Source organism: Amphiprion ocellaris, chromosome 5 (assembly GCF_022539595.1).
Source record: "Amphiprion ocellaris isolate individual 3 ecotype Okinawa chromosome 5, ASM2253959v1, whole genome shotgun sequence".
NCBI lineage: Eukaryota > Metazoa > Chordata > Actinopteri > Pomacentridae > Amphiprion > Amphiprion ocellaris.
The window spans coordinates 14,976,891-14,998,390 of NC_072770.1; the positions used below are offsets into that span (position 1 = coordinate 14,976,891).

Sequence of the window (21,500 nt, forward strand, 5' to 3'; positions counted from 1 at the left end):
TCTTCTTTATCTTGACTTCAGTCAGGGTCTGCCATTAATTGAAGAAGCGCTGATGAAATGTAAATTTTACACATAAGACAGGACTACTGAGTGAAATGTTCATAGCCAGTACAAACACAAATAATAACTCTGCAAACTGGCGGAGGAGGGACTCTTTGATATGCTAAGGAGTGCCATCTGTTGCCATCAATAACTTAATGTACTGAGTAGATAGCGCCATCTGACTTCATTACTTTCAAAGTATGTTTTGAAGAACAGGTAATGATCCCCCTCTTGCTCATAACTCTTCACCAACACAAACAGGAAATGGCTGCCTGTTGCTGAACCTGTACTTTCACATGTGTGGATATCACACCAGATAGTTATCGTCTTTGTCGCAGCACAGCCGAGGTGGGTGTAACATTCTATTCTCAGAGTTTATCTTACTGAATGCGCAGCCACTTCATAATTTGCTTTCGGGCCAAATGGAGCAAGTTCCTCACCGCAAAAAACTGCCATAACACCTCTACCGGGATCTCTTTAATGAAATGTCATAATTAAGCCTACAAGTTATCTATCAGTCTGTCCTAATAACTCACTAAATAAATTCTCCCCCAGTAGCACCAATGGAAATCTGCTGGAGCAGCTCATTACACAGTGTAATCAGTTTGGATAATGCATAATGCATAAGTGTACTCCTGACCTGAGAGTCTTCAACCTTTTTACAATTTCATTACAAGAGAAACAGTTCCAAATTGGTCTTGTCCATTTTGGACGTTTGGTTGCTTTATGTTCTGCCTGGAACGTGTGAACGAACTGTAAATTTATATTAATGTGACAGTACTATTGGTACATAGTTGCATGGTATCTGTGCTCTGACAAGGAAGATTGATTAGCAGTAACTCCACTGCCAACGATTCATTTGCACAGACTATCCACATTAAAACCACCTGCCTAATGCTGCCAAAAAAGCTCTGACCTGATGAGGCATTGACACGGGACCTTTGCACATGTCTTGTGGTGTCTGGTACCAGATGTTGCCAGTGGATTCTTTGGGTCCTGCGGGTTGTAGGGTGGGGCACCCGCAAATCGCGTTTCTTTCAGAAGCTCAAGTCCCATGGATGCTCGATTGGATTGTGCTCTGGTGAGTTCTGAGGCCGGATCAATGCTTTGGGGTCTTTGTCTTTTGTCCGTGAGCAGTTTTTCTGGTGTGGCATGGCACATTGTCCTGCTGGAAGAGTCTGCTGCCATTGGAGAGTGCTGTTGCCATTGAGGAGCTGTGTTTTCTTTGGAATGATGTTTAGGCATGTGGCAAAGTGACACCCTACGTGAATGCCAGGTGCTGCAAGGAGGGGTGTAGGTAACCTTGTGAGCCATGCAGAGGACAAACACCACATTTGTTAAAAAAATAAATAAATAAAAAAAAGTATTGGAAAATAAAAAGCTGTTTATTTGCAGTTTTTGAACAAACAGCACAACTCCATAAAGAAGAAAGAAAAGAAAGTAAGTCCTTTCAAGTCCTTCATTGTGCCACCTTTTGAACAAACCATTTCCTGGCTTCTCTGATATATATAGGAGAAGGGGGCTTGCCTTTCCTGTTTAAACTGGCCAATCAGGACAAATCTATTATCCAATCATATCAGAGATCCCACCAACTCAGTGAACCTATTAAAGAGCTGCTATGGCAGCACGCCCACTCTTTAACCTCCAGGACAACTTGGCTTCTGCAATGAAGAAACTCTGACAGGTATCTGATGGCTTTCTTTAAAACGTAATTTCTTTTAAATAGGCTGCACTCTTTAATTAGACAAGTAAGCTTAACTTTAAGAAGTGCTATTTTCTCTGTAGCCACTGGAGTTGCAAAACTAATCAGAAAAACCAAATGGTGTCCACCTCTCTACACAAAAGATCTGCATGTTGTCACCCACAAACCTCATGCCTCCTAACGCCAGCAACCAAGATTTTTCCAGCAGAACATTGCATCATAGCATAATGATCAATGTTATCCACTTTAACTGTCAGTGGTTTTAACGTTGTGGCTGATTGGTGGATGTGAAGACTGTTTGCTATGTTGCAGCAGTTTGGGTTTTTACTAGGAGGCCTGCAGTCTAAATATAGCCCTCTAATTAATATGTGTCTGCACGCAAGATCACACTGAGCAAAGCTGATATATCTGAAGAGTATTCATGTATGAACACATGACGCTGCAGCATGTCGTACACAGCAAGGTTGTTCCTCATTGTGCTGACATGAATGCTTTTATAAGGCTGAATATTCTAGCATTGTATTGTTGAAACTGGAAAAATGCATTGGAACGGTGTATTATGTAAAAATGTACAATTGTATTACATATGTACAGGAGTTCTGTATTGTAGTTGTACTGCATTGCTCTATATGTTCTGACATTAGAAAGTTTTAAACTGCGACCGCCTTTTATCTGCCCAGAGTTAAATCCATGAACCTAAGCACACTGCATCCAGAATTTGCTGAATAACTTTTAAGATAAACAACTTGGTAACAGCTATATTGCGGTTTAGAAATGTGAGCAAACGAGCAGCATTCTTGCTCATTTAGCATAACAAAGACCCTGCAAAATACTCTTTTAACCTTGTTTTTTAACATCAGCATTCTCAAGCCTTTGCTGTGACTTCAACAACTTGTCCTATTTTCCTATTTGTGATGGCAGCAGTTCTTGCAGTGGTGAGAACATACTGTGTCCTGCTCAGGGCAGCCTATGACTCACTGAGTGAATCTAGTCTTGGGGTGACACATGGCTAAATGGCTGCACAGTTCCCCCAGCTATGTGTCTGTCTCAGCATTAACGCTCTCTCTGCCTGCGACTGGAGCTGCTAAGCTGCTCACTGAGCATTTTAGATGAAGACTTGCATGGGCTGCACTTCTGCCAGAGTCTCACAAAATGCTGTGAGAAACACAGCTGACAAGTTGACAAGGACACGGATGTGGTGTGTAATCAGGTAGCTGGATGTGCAATAGGGTGATGACTTTTTGACTTTTTTTTCTCAAAAATTATTTCCTGTAGCACTAATGAATGAACTTTTGCCTATTAATGATTAAAATGACATTTATTCTGTTGAAATATTGAAAAAGGTCACGCACAAACCACTTTGAAAAAATCACTATTACTATCAATGGGACTAAATTCGTTAAGCCCAAAGAAGCATTCACAAACAGTACCAAATGCACCAACCATAGAAAAGTAAATGATTCAATGCCTTAAAAGATAATCTAAGTGTTGGTAGTTGTTTTGAAGTTGATAAATTCTGGCCAAAAAGCTGATAATTAAAATGTTTAAAATCATTTTGTGCGTGAGGTTTTTTAATCAAATCACCTTAAAAGTAAGATTTTATCTAATCTTTAATAAAAGTTCATCAAATTATGATACAGGGATATGAGGTTGTAAAAAAGTCATCACCCTAATGTGCAATTGACATGTTTGCCTGCCTGAAACTTGGGTAATGGTTAGGTTAAGCTTGGTGAGGATTTAGGTTAGCCTCGACTTGGCTTGTATTAGCTTATTGCAGGTATATCTGTGTCAGTGTAAACTGTATGTTGGCTGGTATGTAATGACAAATTGCAGTAAAGAAAAGCCAAACCAGGTTTTAGTCAGATGGTTTTGACAGTATTATCTGTCAGTGCTGAACTGCAAAATACCTCAGTTAGCATATATCTTAGGCCCAATTTAAAATCAAACATAAAGCCACTCTTAAAGATTCCTATTAAGATGCCTTGCTTACTTAATATTAACATTATTAGCCTTCAATATCTTGAGTCAATGAGACTATATTTGAAAGTTAAACCTAAAATAAGAGTTAGATCTTGGTTACTAAGGCAAACAAGTATAGAATTCTACCACACTGCACTGAGTTTTTATACCATTTGAATATGCAACTACTCAAACACATAAAATGTTATCAAACTAATCTGTTTGCTGCTATCAAACTTCTTCACCTTAATTATGTTTGTGATGATGGCAGTGATCCGCTAATGACAGTGATAATGACACCAATTTTGATCATAATCACAATGATCGCAGTGATGATAACAGTGAAGCTGATTGTGTTTTATTTTCTTGTAGCAGAGACTTTGTTAAAGTCACATTTTACCAAGAGCAGCAGATATTGAGGTCACGTTGGTCAGTCTCCAACTGATAAACCATTCATAAGTGATGTGATCTTAATTTAGCACTTTGCTTTAGATCTGTCTGCTTTGTATGTGGGAGGATAGTAGCCACTCTTAAACTAGTTGTTCCCTTCCTACACTAGTTTGTGATCAACTAAAAGGCAACAAAATGATGTCAACATGCTGTAGATCTCCTGGAATCCCAACTTTGTGATGCTGTCTTGGTGTATGGCTGTTTTTAATAGTCTCCTGTTAGCATTTACCTCCCAGTGTAGGAAGTTAAATTGGGTCAGTCACTGTCACAGTGTGTTATTGTGATCTATTTTACTCTTTGTCAGAAAATCATCTAAAAATAAATGAGTGAAGCCATAAAAAATGTGGCTAAACTGACAAGCATGGGTTACAAATAAGATATCAGCTTCCTATTCATCTCATAGTCTCTAGCTAGTGTTCAGAGGAGCAGCTTTAGTCTGTCAAGGAGCAATTTCCACGCTGACAGTTTAAAGACGAAAACCAAGAGATTCTCTCATACAATAGCAGGCGACGTATATGAATTTATAGAACATGGCTCGGCATAAATAAACTTAAAAGCAGCTGGGTTGTGAGGCAACTAAGTGAGTCCACTTTGTGAAATAAGCTTCTAATCAAGTCTCATATATTCTAATGCTCATAACAACCTGCATTCAACGGCAAAGCAAGAGATCTTCGGAGAAGGCAGATCAAACATCCTGTGCAGATGATTTTTTTTCTTTCGTTCTTTTTTTCCTGAGTCTCTATGTGGAGTTCATTAGAGATGGTGTCCTCTGTGATTGTAGGAGATAATACATAAGGCGCCGTGGGTGGAACAGATACAGCTGCGACACATGAACTTTGAAGAAAATGTATTTTCTCCATGATGCTTTCAAGTTTGTCGAGCCGAATGTCTGTGCAGAGCTGTGACTTCCAAGTGGGTTCAAGGTGGCAAGAGTGGAGAATATCTGCATGTATCTGTCATGGTTCCTTGGGACTATTAGAATAGATCGCTCTGTCACGGCATATAAGTAGTTCACTGGGCTGCATAAAATCATTTTCTATAGTCAGGACACTGATGTATTGCGTATGTTTTAAAAAGCAAGGGTCCATTTCACATGCACTGCTCTGGGAAAAACATTTAATGGAGTCCAGATTTGATTATGATAAACTTTAAAACAAATATGTACCAGCTGTTGTGGCATGCTCTTAAACGTGCTGTTTTAGGGTGTTTTTTTTTGCTCATGTAACATTTTTACTCATTGTAGGCTCATTTTTCACTGTAACATAAAGTCCTGCACTGCTGTAGACAAAGAAAAAACATAAAAATTGAGAGAAAATGATCTTTTGTGCAAAGAAAAGTTGAATTTTTAAAAAAATTATTTCACAAAAAATGAAGAAGAAAAATGTAATCAACATATCCGGCATTGTTGTAAGTAGCTCAACATACTACAGATATTTTACTGCTTAGATAAGCTTGTCTGATCTGCTTTGTTTAGACACACAGTCAGCCCAATAGTCTGAATTTCATTAATGGCTTCTCAGTAGTATTAAGAAGTATAGAGTTTGTCCTTATTTACACAGTTTAGTTTTAGTGTTTGTTTTTTTTTTCCAAATGAGACATAGAATATACTCATGTCAATAAAATGTTGTGACTTCAAGCTTAGATTTAACTGTCACTCTGGCATGATTAGTTCAAAGACAGTTGGGCAGTCGAACATATTTGTGTTTACAGTCTCTTGCTCTGACAAATGTTACTTTGGTGTTTGTTTTTTAAAGATTGCATGCTTTTCATTGAGAAAGATTACTATTATTTCTGCTGCCTATTGTAGTTCCATGTGTGACATTAATTGTACAATGTTTCAACATTCTTGTCTCTAGCATCCATCAGAGATGTTTGTATTCATATTGCGATTATTAGAATTTATAGCTGTGTGTCAGTCCAACTTTTTTCAGTCTCCCTGACCTATTTTGCTTTATGACAATACTTAACTTAAAATGCCTTGAATTAGTTTAATCTAACCTTGTATTCAGCTGCTCCTTTTAAGCTTTCACTAATGATTAGTGTCGTACAAAAGTGCCACTGGTTCGAACTAGTTTAGTTAAATATTTCAATATGTTTTTTGCTGTTACCGGTAAGCAGATTTTTTCTCAGGCAGACTGTGGTATTTGGTATCAACTGAATGTCATTACTGACGGCCATACATGATGGAATGATGAGTTGTGTGGCATTTATAGTTATCTTATAAAGACCCACTGAAGATGGTGGCAGGCGGTGAGTTACAGCGACTCACAAATCAAAAAAAAATCAAGCAGGAGGAGTTTGGTCTAACTGCAAGGACAAGCATGAGTGGGTTGTCTGAAGGTCTTTGTAGGAAATGGATGTAGAGGGCCTTAAAGGAAAATACCATCCACTCTGGTGTTCTCAACCGATAACCCTAACATTTGCATGGTTTGGTTAGCTGCCTTTAAAAAAACACAAAACAAACAAAAAACACAACTGAACATTTATTCTCGTGCATTAGCTGTGAAGGAAAGATTATGAAACAAACATTACAAAAATACAGCCTAGTTTACATAATGAGTGGTGCAGGGTTAGGGTTAATATGAACATTTATATCAACCTTGTAAAGAATATGGAACAGTTTCTAATATAATGCCTAGAACAAACTAGACAATAAACTTTACCTGTCTCTACCAGTTGTTTGTGAATCATCTACTCTCTTTAGAATGCGTTCATGAAATGCACATATTTAGTATATATAATTAAGTTTAAAAATATACTGCATTTAGCAGTACTTCTTTTTTGAATACTGAATGCTGTGTTTTGTTTTCTGACATTGCTCTCATGTGTGCATGCTAATTATCTCAGGCTAACTGAGGCAAAAGCCCTCATAAAAGACTGAAAACACAGTTATTTGTGCCTAAAACCTGATCTTTTCACTCTTTGTGTGAAAAGATCTTTTGTTTCACTCTGGGCAAAAATGAGCTAAATGAACATGAACAAAAAAAAAAAAAAAATCAGAATTCTTTAACAGTGCAGGTTTCATACATGTCAAACCTGGTCAGCACAAAGGCAAGTTCTATTTTGATATTATCACAATGGGAAGTCAAATGTAGCCGTTTATAGACATGTTTGACTAATGCAAGTCAGTGGATGCTATGTTTGCATCTCACCTCTCCTCCTCCTCCAACACTCCTGGTTGGACCCCAGGGGAAGTTTTGCAGCTTCAGAGGCAGATATGTCACAAACTTGGTACATACAACTAAAATTAGCTGCATGTCTAGATATCACTTGAGGCCAGTGAGAATATAAGTTTCATAAAACCTCTTGGTGACATGTATGTTTCTTTTCAGAACCCTTTTGTGCAGATTTTTGAGTTTAAGCTATATGATAGTATTACATAATTACATTTCTGTCATATTCTACTGTACTTTACTAATACATCATAGTGTATGTGTGCATATATAGCATTATTTTCCAGGTAGTATCATATATTTATGCAAGTGTTTGGTATTGATACCTCAATCAACATACTGTACTAATGTTATTGAAGTGTATATATTAAACAACTTGTCATACTCTCCAACTTTCCAATTTTGTTTCTTTAATTTGCTTCAATTTCAGTCAAATTGTTATTTATCCATTTTATTTTTAACTCTTAGCTCGTCTGTCGTGCTGCTGTAGCATGAATTTCTCTGAGATAAATAAATTCTCATCTCATCTTATCTTAGTTTTCTGTCTGACATTTCACTTGTTTCTGTAGGTGACTAGACTTGCAAAAGCCAGCTCGGTGTTTATTTAGCTGTTACCTCAGCCACAGCGCTCTTCTTAGGGCTCCATAAAACAAAGGCTGAGATGCAATGAATATCGCAGATGGGAGATGTATATCGGTGGATAATCATACTTCAGCGGAAGTGAGAAGATTGAACTGATTCAATCTGTACACACACAAACACACACACACACACACACACACACACACCACCCTCAGCAACTCCTCTTGAGCAAAGTAACAGAGCGGCTATATGGCTAACAGCATGAACAAATTTGATCATACTGGGGAGATCTCTGGAGAGATTGTGAGTATGAGCATAAATCATGTAGAGCTGGAAAAAAAAAACACCCAAGTGTGCACAGCAAACGATGCTCAGGTGAATAAAGCTCATAAAAAAAGGGGATACATATACAGTATATAGTACCCCAGATGACCCAATATGTGATCCCCCTTAATGAATATTCAAATACAAAACCTTCAAATCAATATTTAATAATGTACAGTACTGAAGAAGCTTTGTTATATTAGCATAGTTATTCACTTCAGCGTTGAGCTGGAGGCAGTTATCTTTACATATGAAATATTAAGGAGGCTGACACTGTGAATCATTTATTATAACTAATGTAGATATGATCGGTTTAATTGCTCTATTTGTTAGGTGTCTGATAAGTAAGACACACCTTTGATGAATTATCTACTCATAGTTCAGGATTCATTCTGTGCCTCTTTGGAATGTCTGAATAACATCAACCTAGCTGTTTTTTGTTAATGAATAAAACAAAAATGCCTTGTATGGAAAAATGTGCTGTACGTTTTATTATTTAAGTTTTCATGCAGTATCAATTATTAAGCTGTGTGTGTTTGTCCCAGCAGGTTAAGGCATCCTGCTACAACACAAAACTGGATCAAGAGCAGCTCGAGGAACATGAGCAAGAGCACCATACAAGCCCGATCTGCAGAGGCAGAGGAGTTCATACCCGATCGGTTATAGCTGTTTTGGAAGCCCAAGAGGGATCTACACGATATTAGGTATGTGTTTTTAATGTTGCAGCTAATAATAGTAATAATCAACTGCAGTAGCAGGTGGACAGGTTTGGTGTAAAGTTATTAAAGGTGGAATAAGTAAGAGAGGAAGGTTGTAATGTGACTGATTTGCTTCAGATTTCAATCCTAGTTGTTAAAAATGTAGGTTCATTGGATAAATTACAGTATGGACAAACATATTTTTCTGAAAATGAGATAAAACCTTTCTACATGTCAACAAATAACGAACTGCCCTGCCCTGCGCTTTTTTGTGCTCATTACTATACCATAAAATTAACCAAATGCTTAATTTTAAAAAACAGCTTTTAAATCATTCTTTTTTTAAAATTCTGTTATTTATCATATATAAAGGGATAAACAACTATGTAGTGGAGGCATCATTATAGACCTACATGTCCTAGTAGGGATTGTAACTGATTGTAATGCACATTTTATCCAAGTTTTCACTTTGCTTTTAAAATGACTTTATTTACAACATTTTGAATTTGAAGGACAACCGTTTTTTTTTGCTTTTTCCTACCTTTTCAAGTAAATGTAGTAGTAATGTAGTTTGATTGGATCTGCACTATGGTCACTGTATGTAAGACACTAGCAAAACATCCCTTGGATACTGTCTCTAAGTGCTGTGTTTACATTGAAACGTAAATATTTCAAATCAGAAATAAAAATAGAGAAGAGCAGTATTAAACAGTACTATGATTCAAGGTCAATAAACAAAGCAAATTACATAGAGGCAGTCCAAAGGAATGCAAGTGTTTTGAAGCATAACTTTGAAAGATCATCCAGGCTAATCTCCTCAGGCAGCTTTCTCCACAATCTGAAGACCCTAAAGCCAAAAGTTAAAAAACAATGTGATGAAATCTAATCTTTCAAGCTTCTACATTTCATACAACCTCGGTGCATGAGACTTTTAACAAAGCAAAAAGCAAAAACAGAACCTCACAATACTATTAATAATAAAAACCAAGGGTGACAATTCTGTTTTTTGTCCTTCTTTTAAGGTCACATAAGGATAGAAGATGCTTCACCGTTTCATCAATTTGTCTTGTTTTTTTTATAGAACAGGTCATGGAATGAATATTGCATTGTTTTCACAGCACATTAACGCACAGCAGTTGGCGAATAATGAATGAAATAAACAATACATAAAAAAGTCATTTGAGTGTGGCTCATATTTTACAGTTTGTAGAACAGGTGGCTGCATTCTCAGTCTGTGTGGATTGATTTTATTGAGCCACTGTCTGAGAATAAACCTTATGAGAAAAGTTTTATGTTTAAACTAAAAGTGGACAGAACACCTGAGCTGCTGCATGAGTTGGTGGGTGTATGTGAAGTGCAGATAATACACTTTATGCACTGACTTTCATTTCAAGTGGGAACAAATCTCATGTAGCAGCTAAAAAAGAGTCAATTAAAGTACAAAGGTACTCCGGGTAGCTGTATCAAGGCCAACACATGAGTCCTGCTCTGCTGATTAGAGATGCCATGCATACTTTGAGATGAAAAGACAGCCATGATAGTGCATTAGTGGCCCAACTATCCAAAGGAACTAACAACAGGTTGTCCTTTGGACATTCCTCAGAAATATTGAAAAAAGCAATGTCTCGTTAGCATGCAAGGTCACCTCTGTCAGTGGCTATGTTCAGAACTGAAATCTGCTTCTTTTTACTCCCTCTTTTCTTCAAATTTTACACCATTAACCAAGTGGATACAAAACAAGCTAAGACATTCTTCAGCTGTGAAGAATCTTTTTGAATTACAGTGACATGAATTAAGTGTGTCAGTTTAACCTGGGAGGTATTTCAATGGAGGCTGACATAAATAGAAAACAGCTTTCATTAAATTTACTGTATTCTTGTTCATCATGTGTGCAGTGCAAACGATTTTGACACTTCAGATGTTAATTTCTTATCCATTGATATGTCTGATTAGTCCCAAATTCTTTCTGCAGCATGTCAGTGACCCCAGATAGAAAGCAGTCCCTGCTGATTGTATGGAGTCATTACACGATGAGACAGAAGCCACTGAAACAGCCTGAATCAACATTAAAACTGAGGAAAGATCTCCAAGATGCTCTGGACAACACGTATTTCAACAGGTATGTTCAAAACCTGTGTCTAAGTGTATCTATTGGTGCTGTTTGAAAGGCAAAGGATAGACTTTCCAGTCAGCATGTGACAGTAAGAATGTTAGAAACATACACCCCAACAGTTGTCTGCAGTCCTTTACCCCTCCGACACTCTCTCCCATCTTTGGTCTCTGTAAGTTTAGGTTGTAAATTCATAAAGCAGCACCTTAGCTTCAACATGTACTGAGTAAATTGTGTGTCTTATGGATCACTGCTGCATCTAAAATTCTCCTTATATTCTGTCTGAACACATCTTTAGAAGAATGAGTCCATATTGTGGCCGACTACACTGAAAACAGGGTTACAGAACCTAGTCTGACTTTGTTCAAACTTTAAAATCCACCTTCCAACACCTCTAAACATTAGTAAATTACATGCCATATTTAAATTACTAAAAGTGCACTCAAAAAGAAATTTGAAGTGACAAATTGATGTTTTTTAATTCAAGTCTGTTGCTGCATTCACCTTTTCATGGGACAATGTCAAGAACAATAAAATCCCCATTGTTCTAACCTGGAAAAGTTCACACATGGTCAACTAATAAATTATTGAACAAACAAGACAACAATTCAATGAGCAAATTAGCACATTTTTTAAGTATTTCAGACTTGAAAACATCCCTTTCTTTTGGTTCTAAAACCAATTTAAACCAAACAAAGACTATTCAAATGTAGTTTTATTGTAGAAAAAAGCCAGTTTAACTGCATGCTTTTGCTTCAAAACCAATCCTTAAATAAACAGCTCTAGTTTCACACTTTATGAACAAATATTAGGATGCCATCACATTTTTGCCAAGAAAGTAAATATGTGTGTTCCCAGAAGTGTTGAACTATTCCTTCAGGGTAAAGCATGTGGCAGTCATTATGAAAGTAAGCAACTTTCAATAAAATATGTAGTTTTCGCTCGCAGCAGAAAACATCTTGGTGAGGCTTTTAAAATGCCAGACCGTCAACCCTTGCTTTCCGATTTCTGTTTCAAATTTCCTTTTTTTGTAAGAAAACATTCACCACTCCGACTCATATTAGCATTTTACAACACTGTTCCCTTAAAAAAAAAAATCTCTCTGGAAGGCGGCTTGTTCAACTCAAAAAGCAGAAATATGCCTCTGTCCAAAGTGTGTATGCATTTGTATGTGTGTGAGTGTGTCACTCCATATAAAATATCGAGCCTGCCTGTAAGACGGCTCCCTGTAATCTGCTCCACAGCAACTCTGAGGGTGAAGAAATCAAATGGTTGTGAAACAGCACCCAAAAAATCGCACACAGACACGCAAAAAAAAAAAAAAAAAAAAAAAAAAAAGAAAAATACAGCCTGGTGAAAAATGTGCAAGAGAGCGTGAACAGAAGTAAAGGGTGCTTGCTGCCATCATCATGGTAGAATAAGCTGGGGCAACGAGCAGGGAATTAAGATTCCGGATGCATGGTGAACCAGGAGTGTGGGAGGGAGAGTGGTGGTGGAAATCTGCCGCTAACAGAGAGCAGCGATACACCGAACGCACGGGAAAACAAAGTAAACAGAATAACCAACAGCATGTACTTACGCTAAATCACCCTTTTAGCACCTCGGCCCTTTACCCACACAATTTACTACTTTTTAGCACGCAGACGCCACATCAATATTGTGGATTTCATAAGTTATTTTTGGGCAACAATAGAAAAGTCAAGCTACGTTTGGTTGATATAAAATCCCTCAGGTTTTCAAATCATTCTTTTCTAACCTGCTTCTTCAACCAGACTAAGCTGAACGAAGAAAGCGTTGCATTTGTGTTTAAAACCCTCCAGTTGCTGGTTTTATCTGTCTTGGCTTGTTTTTATTTGTAATGGGCTTGTAATGTTACCAAAAAGTGATGTCCTTCGAAGGATAAATCCTACAAAAATTTAGTTTCACTTTTAAAATAAAGGGCAAAATAATTATTAGGCAATATTAATCAAACAGGGGTAATAATGTATTGATTGGGGACTATTTACAGCTGCGGATTAATACACATTTAGTTCTCTTAGTATATATAGTGTAGGTGGTTTGAAAAAACAAACAAAAATCGCATTGCCCATGTTCACCAAATGAAACTGACACAACAGTTTGATGTGTTTTCAGTTCTTTTCAGACAAAAATACAGCTCTATTGCATGGACAAATAGCCCCAAATAATGTTGTCAGCAAGGTTGCTCATCCTCTTATTCTCTCCAATATAACTATTAATTGTGATATTTCACACATCACCATTGTGTAAGAAATTTTACACACAAAAAACAGGTTAACAGAAATCATCTCTAACTCTTTTTAATCAAACTGAATCTAAGCACAGAAAATAGTTGCTTCTTGATCTGACATTTTTCTGCATTTTCCAAATTTCTACAACAACATGGTGAATAAAATGCTACAATATCTAATAGCAGGCTAATTATGGGGGGGGGGGGGGGGGGGGGGGATGAGACAAAACACAGAAACATTGCATCAGAAATAGACCTACGCCCGTCTGTTATTGCAGAGTCCAGGCAGGTAACTAATTTAGAATTCTAATTGGATTTTTAGTTTCAACTGGTGCATATGTCATTATCAAGCTTTTGATTCATTTGTGCATGAAAAAGCCATCAACTTATCAACTCCCCAGGCTGGGGAGTATCACTAAAGCTGCAATAAACATCTGTACAATCCCTTTCCCTAAGCCTATATGAGGTCCTTTTCAGCTTGCAAATCCATTCTTACACTCGGTAGCTCATGAAAGCCCAAGGTCTTTAGGTCTGCATATTGTGCATTATTCTCATTTCCAGTAGTCAATTTTCAGCCACCTCTCTAATCCATATCGAGGCCATATCATCTATTGTGAAGCCAGTTTTGTTCCAAACTGATAAGAAGGAGGGTTAGTACATTAATGCTGCTCAACCCGAAAGCTGGAAAAATGCTGAAAATTTCCAGCAGCTGAAAATGTATAAACCGTATGAAAGTCTGTGTTGATGTATCTCTGTTGTTAAAACAAGTGTTTTGTTTTTTAAGTGAATTTTGCGAGGAGGATAAACCAGTTTCAGTTGGAGGAGAAATCGTTCACAGTTGTTGTTCACGGACGCTCAGTTGGTTTGTCTGTAGTTTAAAGTGTAGGGGATGTGTCCTTTGATTAATACAGCTTTTCCAGTGATGTAAACATTCATACTCTGCTAATAGAACTGTCTGAATGTGAGAAAAGACATATTGAGATGACTGCAGAGATCTGGCTATACTGGTAGGATCTTCTCTCTGTTTCAAAAGGCTACGTTTTATTGTTGCTCTAACTAAAAATTGAGCTGTTGTAAAATCTGTGTAGTTTTCATATCTCTTGTGATTGCTTTCAAATTTTAAATTAATCTGCAACACATAACTCATGTCAAAAGTGTTACAATTGTACCTTGTGTATATTATTGATATGCTTTCAATGAATATTAACCATGGTGGTAAACATTCATTGAAGATGTATAAAAATGGAAAGATGTTGTACATATTATCGTTGAAAAATGTATGTAAAAGGCATTACTTAGACTAAAACTGAAACTGTGGAAGCTTTACAAAGGAAAAATGATGGCAGAAATTTGCATTAGATTACATTAGTTTTCAAAGATTCAAATAGAAAACCTTAAAGTCGTCATACAAATACCAACTATGAAATAAAAATACTGAATGTGACGTTACAGCAAGTTAAAAGTCTAGAAAATGATCTATTTCAAAAATATATTAAATGGTAGAGTAATACAACATTTATTGTTTTATATAGCTGCAATAAATATTAACTCTTGTCCATTAAACAAGTTTCAAAGAATTTAAAATAATTTATTTTTTTGAAATTATGCAGTCAAAATAGCTTTAAAAACTGTGATTTTAACTCTTACATTTAACAAGATCTTTGACAGTAAATTTCTACTGCGCTACCAAATAGATTAACTACAAAAAACTATACTAATACTTCACAGAATTATAGTTTGGTTGCATATTGACTGTTAAAAATTGAACGTTCTTTAAACTGTGCTTGTTGTAATTTAAGTGATTACTGTAAAACATCTAGCAACATTCATTTAGTTGCACCTTTTCCTCAGGGTTTCTGGAATGTTCAGTGAAAGTTTCAACCAAATCCAGAGGAAAATAAACATTTGGTGAGGCTTAGAAGAAATGGCAAAAATGATCAAATTTGGCTTCAAAAATTAATTCAGCTATAAACAATATTAACAGTAGAGGTTTTGGATTGTGCAGGGTACCATGACCCTGATAGAAGTTCTGACATGATTTCTCTAAAGAAAATCTACAGCATGAACTGGGACTATAAGGTTAGTTGGCATTAAATCACCCAAATATAGGTAAGAACACTCTTCATATTTCTTATATTTATATATTTCATACATTGTACTGAGGTACTGAAGCTAGTAAAACGGGTACTAAGTACAATTGTAGTTAGAATAAAGTAATAATTATTATTATTTCAAAGTTCTTTTTGTCAATAGGACTGGTGAGACATTAAAGCTAGGCACATTAGCAGCTCCAAAATTAGCAGCAGAACCTGACTTACTAACATTTCTGATACACTTTGGGTGACATTGAAAAAAAGTGGTCCGGGTCCTCTGATCCCTCAGCATGGCGATGATGAGTAGGCTGTGTTTTTATATTGCAATATGCTGGTACTTATGTCCAAACAATTGAACTGCTCAAGTAAAACAAATGCAGCCACAAACCTCATAAAAAGGGTATTTGTACAAAGATAAGTTTTTTCCTGGTTTTCTATGCTGTCATCTCTCCAGAATGAAATGGCACTATTGCTATGAGGATAACCCAGTTACTGTGAACTGTCAAACACCAGAGGGACTTCAATATGTACATGACAAGATCATGTTGCCCTCGATGCAATGATCGCTGAGGTCTCAACTCCAGGAGGATTGGGCTGGTCAGTGATCACCAGCTGTCTGCTCTGGGATCATATGGGATTGTTAGACCTACTGTAAGATGAGCACTGACACGCACAGGCAGCTCTGCAAGGGCGAATGTAACATAGATCAAGGTTTCTTTTAACAAATCTGCTAATCGTACGTGCGGGGCACAGAGTTCACAACGGGCCAAATGTGCTCTGAGTAATGAGAAGGAAGGTTTCACCAGAACACAGAGCTCATCAATAGAGCCTTTCTCTTCATCTTGATTCGTATAATATGTGTTGATTAAGCACTGAGTGATTCCTCTGATGCTCTCCGGTGACCCCTCCTATTTGTAAAGGAGACAAATTAAAGTCCTCCATCAAATTGTGATCAATGCCAGAGAGCCTCTGGCTGAAATGGGCACCACAGAATAATGAAGCTATAATTCAACTTTACTGCATGCTAAATGAATGATGGACATTTGAAAGAAGCCAGGAAGGATTTCCTGTTAACTCATTGCCTCCGTTAGATGTCAACCTGAGTAATTAACCTAAATTTAATCTTTTACACAATAATTACAGTTCCTACAACATTCCCAGTGATATTTTTACATATAATGTTGATTGATTGATTATGTCATTGGCTAACTGAATCATGGATTGATTGGTGAAGTAATGGAAAATGCTACATCCATTTCATGTTCTCAAATTAATCCAGGTGACTCTGTAATATTTGACAAAAGTGAATTTAAATGAGATTATAAGCAGCTCTCTGAAACAGATCTCAGGCTTGGATTCATTCTGAACTGGGGTCGACTGATCTGGGTTTTTAAGTACCGATATCGACTGTTGGTGAACCGGAAAGGCCGATATTTGGAACCAATATACATTAAATATAATGTTTTATCAGCATGTGATGGCAGAGAACCTGCGATTAATAAGTAGGCATATTCATTAATAAGAATGACTATAACTGAATATGTAAAGAAGAAAAAGGAGTGATTAAATTAGGATACTCTCCTCTGTCGATGTGGGATTGACTGAAATTGATCAGTTTGTCTCCTGCAGTTACATCTGTTGTTCTTCTTTATTTTCATAATCTTTCACTGTTGTATTGCTTTCATTGTCCACTAAGGTCAGTATCTTAAATAATGATTGATTATTGTTGTCCAAACTCTGTTTCAGGTAAATCTGTGGCTGCCTTCTAACTTAGCCACTATCCGTTAGCATAGCCTCAGCCACTGTGAGAGAAGCTAATTTACTGGTTTGTGTTTCTTGTTCAGTTTTTGTAGTTGTTGCTGGAGAGACATTTCTGAGATGACAGACAGAGAGAGGAGGCTGCATCCGAACTGAAGTAGCACATTTCATATATGGATAACTGACCAATAAAAATACAGATATTTAGAAAAATGGCAACTATTGGTCACGATAATTAGAAAAGGTGATAACTGGCATATTCCTAATTTTGAACATGAAAAACCTTTGAGAAAAACATAAATGTAAACAGCAAACTATATAACGAGAGTTAACACTGATTCTGTACTGGAATCCAAATGAAGGGTGCACTGTGCAAACAAAGTAATGTTTACATTTCATGGATCTTCTCACAGGAACATTGCTCCACAGAACTGCTAGTGGTCAAAACATAACAGCTTTAGTATGTGTGTGCAAACAAGAATGCTCATTATGGAGCTTTTATTATGTTAGTAATGTGTATAAGATCATTACATTATGTCTTTACTTTTATATCAATCTGGTTATTTGCTTTGAGTTTATGTTAACGATGCTGTTCATTTCCAATGTTCTTTATAATTGTAGATTACAATACTAAAGTCTATATTCGCACATCTAACAAATACAAACTTTTATTTTGTACTCTAACCTTGCCATCCGATATCATTTACTGGACGTCTTTTAAAAACTATGCTATGTATGCTAGCCGGGTTCCAATTAGGGGTTCAGCGAAGCTTTGCAGTTTCCCGCTCTTGATAAAAAATCTTACTCTTATTTGTGATCTGTGAAGCTGAGTTAAAATGAATACTTTCATCTCCACTTTATTGCTCTCATTCACATGCAGGATGATATCGCTAACCTTTTGTAAGTGCCAGATAAAAGACTAAAGGGGAAGCTCAAACCCAATATTGCCTGTGATTGGAAGCCTTTAGCAGACGATGGTTTACTTTGGCAAAAACGTCCTTGTTGAATGGATTCTTATTTTTCTATACCAGTGGGAGAAAAGGTGTTTGCTTATGGCTAATCTACTTGAGGTTGCTCCTTTCTCAACTACAGCATTCATACTGCCACCTGCCCCAAATACATATGAATAAGGACTCAGACTTCACAAAGGCAGCTTTGGCATGCATCAAAAGTTCTTAATAAGATACTTTACCTGCAAGGCACCCCATAAGTGACTGCAGCACCAGCAGTTTCCATAGCAACATCATCTTCAATTTTGTAAGGTCAGTAGTCTCACATCCAATCACAAACGTATGGAGTCCGATTTGCACCTCTCTGGTTTTCCAATCTGTGGAGAAAGAAACAGGTGAGATGAGTCGGTAGTAAGGTTCTCATTAGTAGCACCTTTAAAAATCAGACGCTGCTTTATCCTGCCCAGCGTTCTCATTTCACATGGTGTGAAACAAAAAGACATAAAGAAAGAACAGCAAATACCACAGAGATATGCATTAATTATGAACCTGATTATAGTCAATTTAGCTGAACCCAAACCTGTGACATTAAGTTGCATTTAATTAACACCATTTATAGTCTCGGCAATAAATTCTTTTAGTTTCACTTTCCTAAGTTGCATCACAAAAAAAAAAGTGCTTCAGTGTTGGGTTGGGATGGTGGGCACATGAACAAAAAATAGTTCATATACATTCATTTCCATATCTCCAGCAACACCAGGGACAGCCACTTTTAAGTCAATTTGAAAGCAAAGCCGCTCCTATAAGTTCTCATAGCGTTGTTCTTGCTTAAAGCCTTCCAGCTTTTGTGCTCATAAAAGTGCGAAGCCAAAAGATGGAAAACGCTGAAGAATTTCACAACAGTTGCATGCTTTTACCTCAACAAAGACAGTATCTCCACGGAGCGAGAATTAAAACTCAAAAGTTTGTCGAGTGTCAGGAAGGCAGTACTCAGTGTCTCAAACCTGAGCGAAAAGGAGGTAAAAAAAAAAAAAGCTGAAGGCATGAATGAGGCTAAGGTGAAGACGAAACAATGTCAAAAGACTGTCACTACTCATGAAAATGCTTCATTTATTTCTTTATTTGTCAAAAAGCAAACACAGGAAACATTTTGAAGACGTGAGTGCATAAGAGGATTAGCATCACACCATTTCTTTAGTCAGTGGTCTGTATTAAAAATGGAATAAGTAACACAAATACTGTTCTCCCCAAAATCCCCCTTTGGATATATTTTTTGTTTGTAATTTGTTTTTGTTTTCACATCTACAGGCTTTTGGCAGAGTACCTACATATCTTACATAAAATATGATTATATTTGGCCTGAAGAAGTTTGGCTTTTTGCTTGCAAATTTGGATTCATGTATAAAAATTTGTTAGAATGACAAATCAATTGGAGAAAGTGGCTCCAGTCCATTTGTGCAAAGTATCTATCAGATGGTGGGATGCACACTATCGTTCAAAAGTTCGGGGTCACTTAGAAATGTCCTTATTTTTTTAAAGAAAAAGTAGTTTTTTTTTTTTCAATGAAGATAATATTAAATGTTTTTAATGGAATATCCACATAGAGATACAGAGGAACATTTCCAGCAACCATCACTCCTGTAATCTAATGGTACATTGTGTTAGCTAATTGTGTTGAAAGGCTAATTGATGATTAGAAAACCCTTGTGCAATTATGTTAGCACATGAATAGAAGTATGAGTTTTCATGGAAAACATGAAATAGCCTGGGTGACCCCAAACTTTTGAACAGTAGTGTATTAGGTTCTCAGTGTGTACCCAACAAAAGTGGCCTCAAGAAGGACATAGGACGTGGTTGGTGTATATGGTTGTGTTTGAGCATTTGTTGCAAATTCTTCTATCCTTTAAAACCCAATACTTGCCTGCAGGCACATCTTGTAAAGCCGCATTGGAGAACATGGAATACAAAAAATACAGGCAAAACTTTGCTCTGCAGCACCACTGACTGCTAAACACTACACAAGGTACATTGAATTCCTCTTTCCTTGGCTGAACATTAAAATGCTTTCTAACTTTGGAGCCAAATTGATAGCTATTTGGTTTAAAGGGGTTGTCGAGTGAAGCAGGATGTAACTAGGACACACAGTGAGGGGAGGCAGATTTATCCGGTTTGCCAGAAACTCTGAGGGAAGAATATGGGATAACTGTTGTTGGAAATGTCAGAGGCTGCCTCTGGAAAGGCTGCACTGTTGTAAGAATTAAAGCAATACAGCCAGTTTAGAAGTGAAATCTACCTTTTGCAGAGCTCCTCCAGGAAACTCGCAGCATTAATCTAACGTCTCCTGGGAAAAAATATATTTAGAGCCGAGGCAATATTACAATGATTTATGTAATTTTGCTGTTACAAAAGAAGCGCAGAAGAACTCTTCTGTTATTCCGCCCCTGCTGTGTGTTCAGTATTGACAGCTCAAAGTTTTAAAGCACAGTGAGGAAAAGTGAGACAAAACCACCTAAAAATATGTATAAAAAGGCACCTGAAAGAGTTTGAGTAGGCCAGACTCTCATTAATCTCAGATTTTCTACCTTGCAGCTCTGTCTCCTGTCTCCACCTACAGAAAAGAGGCCTTTTATCTCCATACATCATATAGCAGGATGTCAATTCTGACATCTCGGGTGCATCACTGGTGCAGAGCTGTGCCACACTCCTAGAGAGCAGTTTTATGCATATTAAAATGCATCTTGTGAAACCATCAAGCTCTGAGCCTATTTGGCTAATTCTTATTTTGTCTGTGGTGTTGGATCCCTTTTAACATTTTACACAAGCATTAATTTGCGAGATATAATTAGCACAAAACATTCAGTATGACGCATGGGGGAATGACAGGTGTAGCAGCAGGGCTCTTTTTGGGGGAAACACCTAACCTCACAACTAATTGGCAACATGAAAAAAATCAGACAGAAAGGTCATATTAAGACATGCTAATGAGATAATCTATCAAGAATGAAATATTCCTGGTAATGTCACTTCTAAGAATCAATTCATAGCATTCTTTAGCCAAATAAGAGCAATTATCCACACAGTGATTTGGTGTTACTATGGCCACCATATTGGAAAATGTAGGATGAATACAACAGGAACTAATACCAGTGGATGAAACACCACATCTATGAACTGCACTAGAATCACTGTGAGGAGGTCGGGGTGGATGGTGGGTCCACTCATGTCTGTGGTTTTGGCAACACAAGCTTTTTGGTTGAGGTTAGGCTAAGATAGTGCTTTTGGTTCAGTGTTATATATAATAATCTTGTTCTGTCTCAAGACACTGTGGACTTTTTTGAATTAAACCAACCCACAATCATCGTCTTCACTTTGCCAGTGTCTAATAGTTGGACTTGCCATGTATTTTAATTC

At 37.0% G+C, this 21,500-nt stretch overlaps 1 protein-coding gene and 1 long non-coding RNA gene across 4 annotated transcripts in view; one reads left to right on the forward strand and one right to left on the reverse strand.

Annotated features, from left to right (window-relative positions):
• cntn4 (contactin 4) overlaps positions 1-21,500 on the reverse strand; it is a 161,251-nt gene that overhangs the window by 123,945 nt on the left and 15,806 nt on the right. For all 3 annotated transcript variants that reach the window (XM_023261306.3, XM_023261305.3, XM_023261304.3), the window contains exon 2: positions 18,332-18,466. In XM_023261306.3, coding sequence (XP_023117074.1) covers positions 18,332-18,386 — 55 coding nt within the window. In that variant the 5' untranslated portion in view covers positions 18,387-18,466. The remainder of the gene's footprint in view (positions 1-18,331; positions 18,467-21,500) is intronic.
• On the forward strand, positions 1,693-20,873 carry LOC111562654 (uncharacterized). The gene is made up of 4 exons (XR_002745611.3): positions 1,693-1,726; positions 8,781-8,936; positions 10,903-11,049; positions 20,679-20,873. It is a non-coding gene; the product is annotated as an uncharacterized LOC111562654 (long non-coding RNA).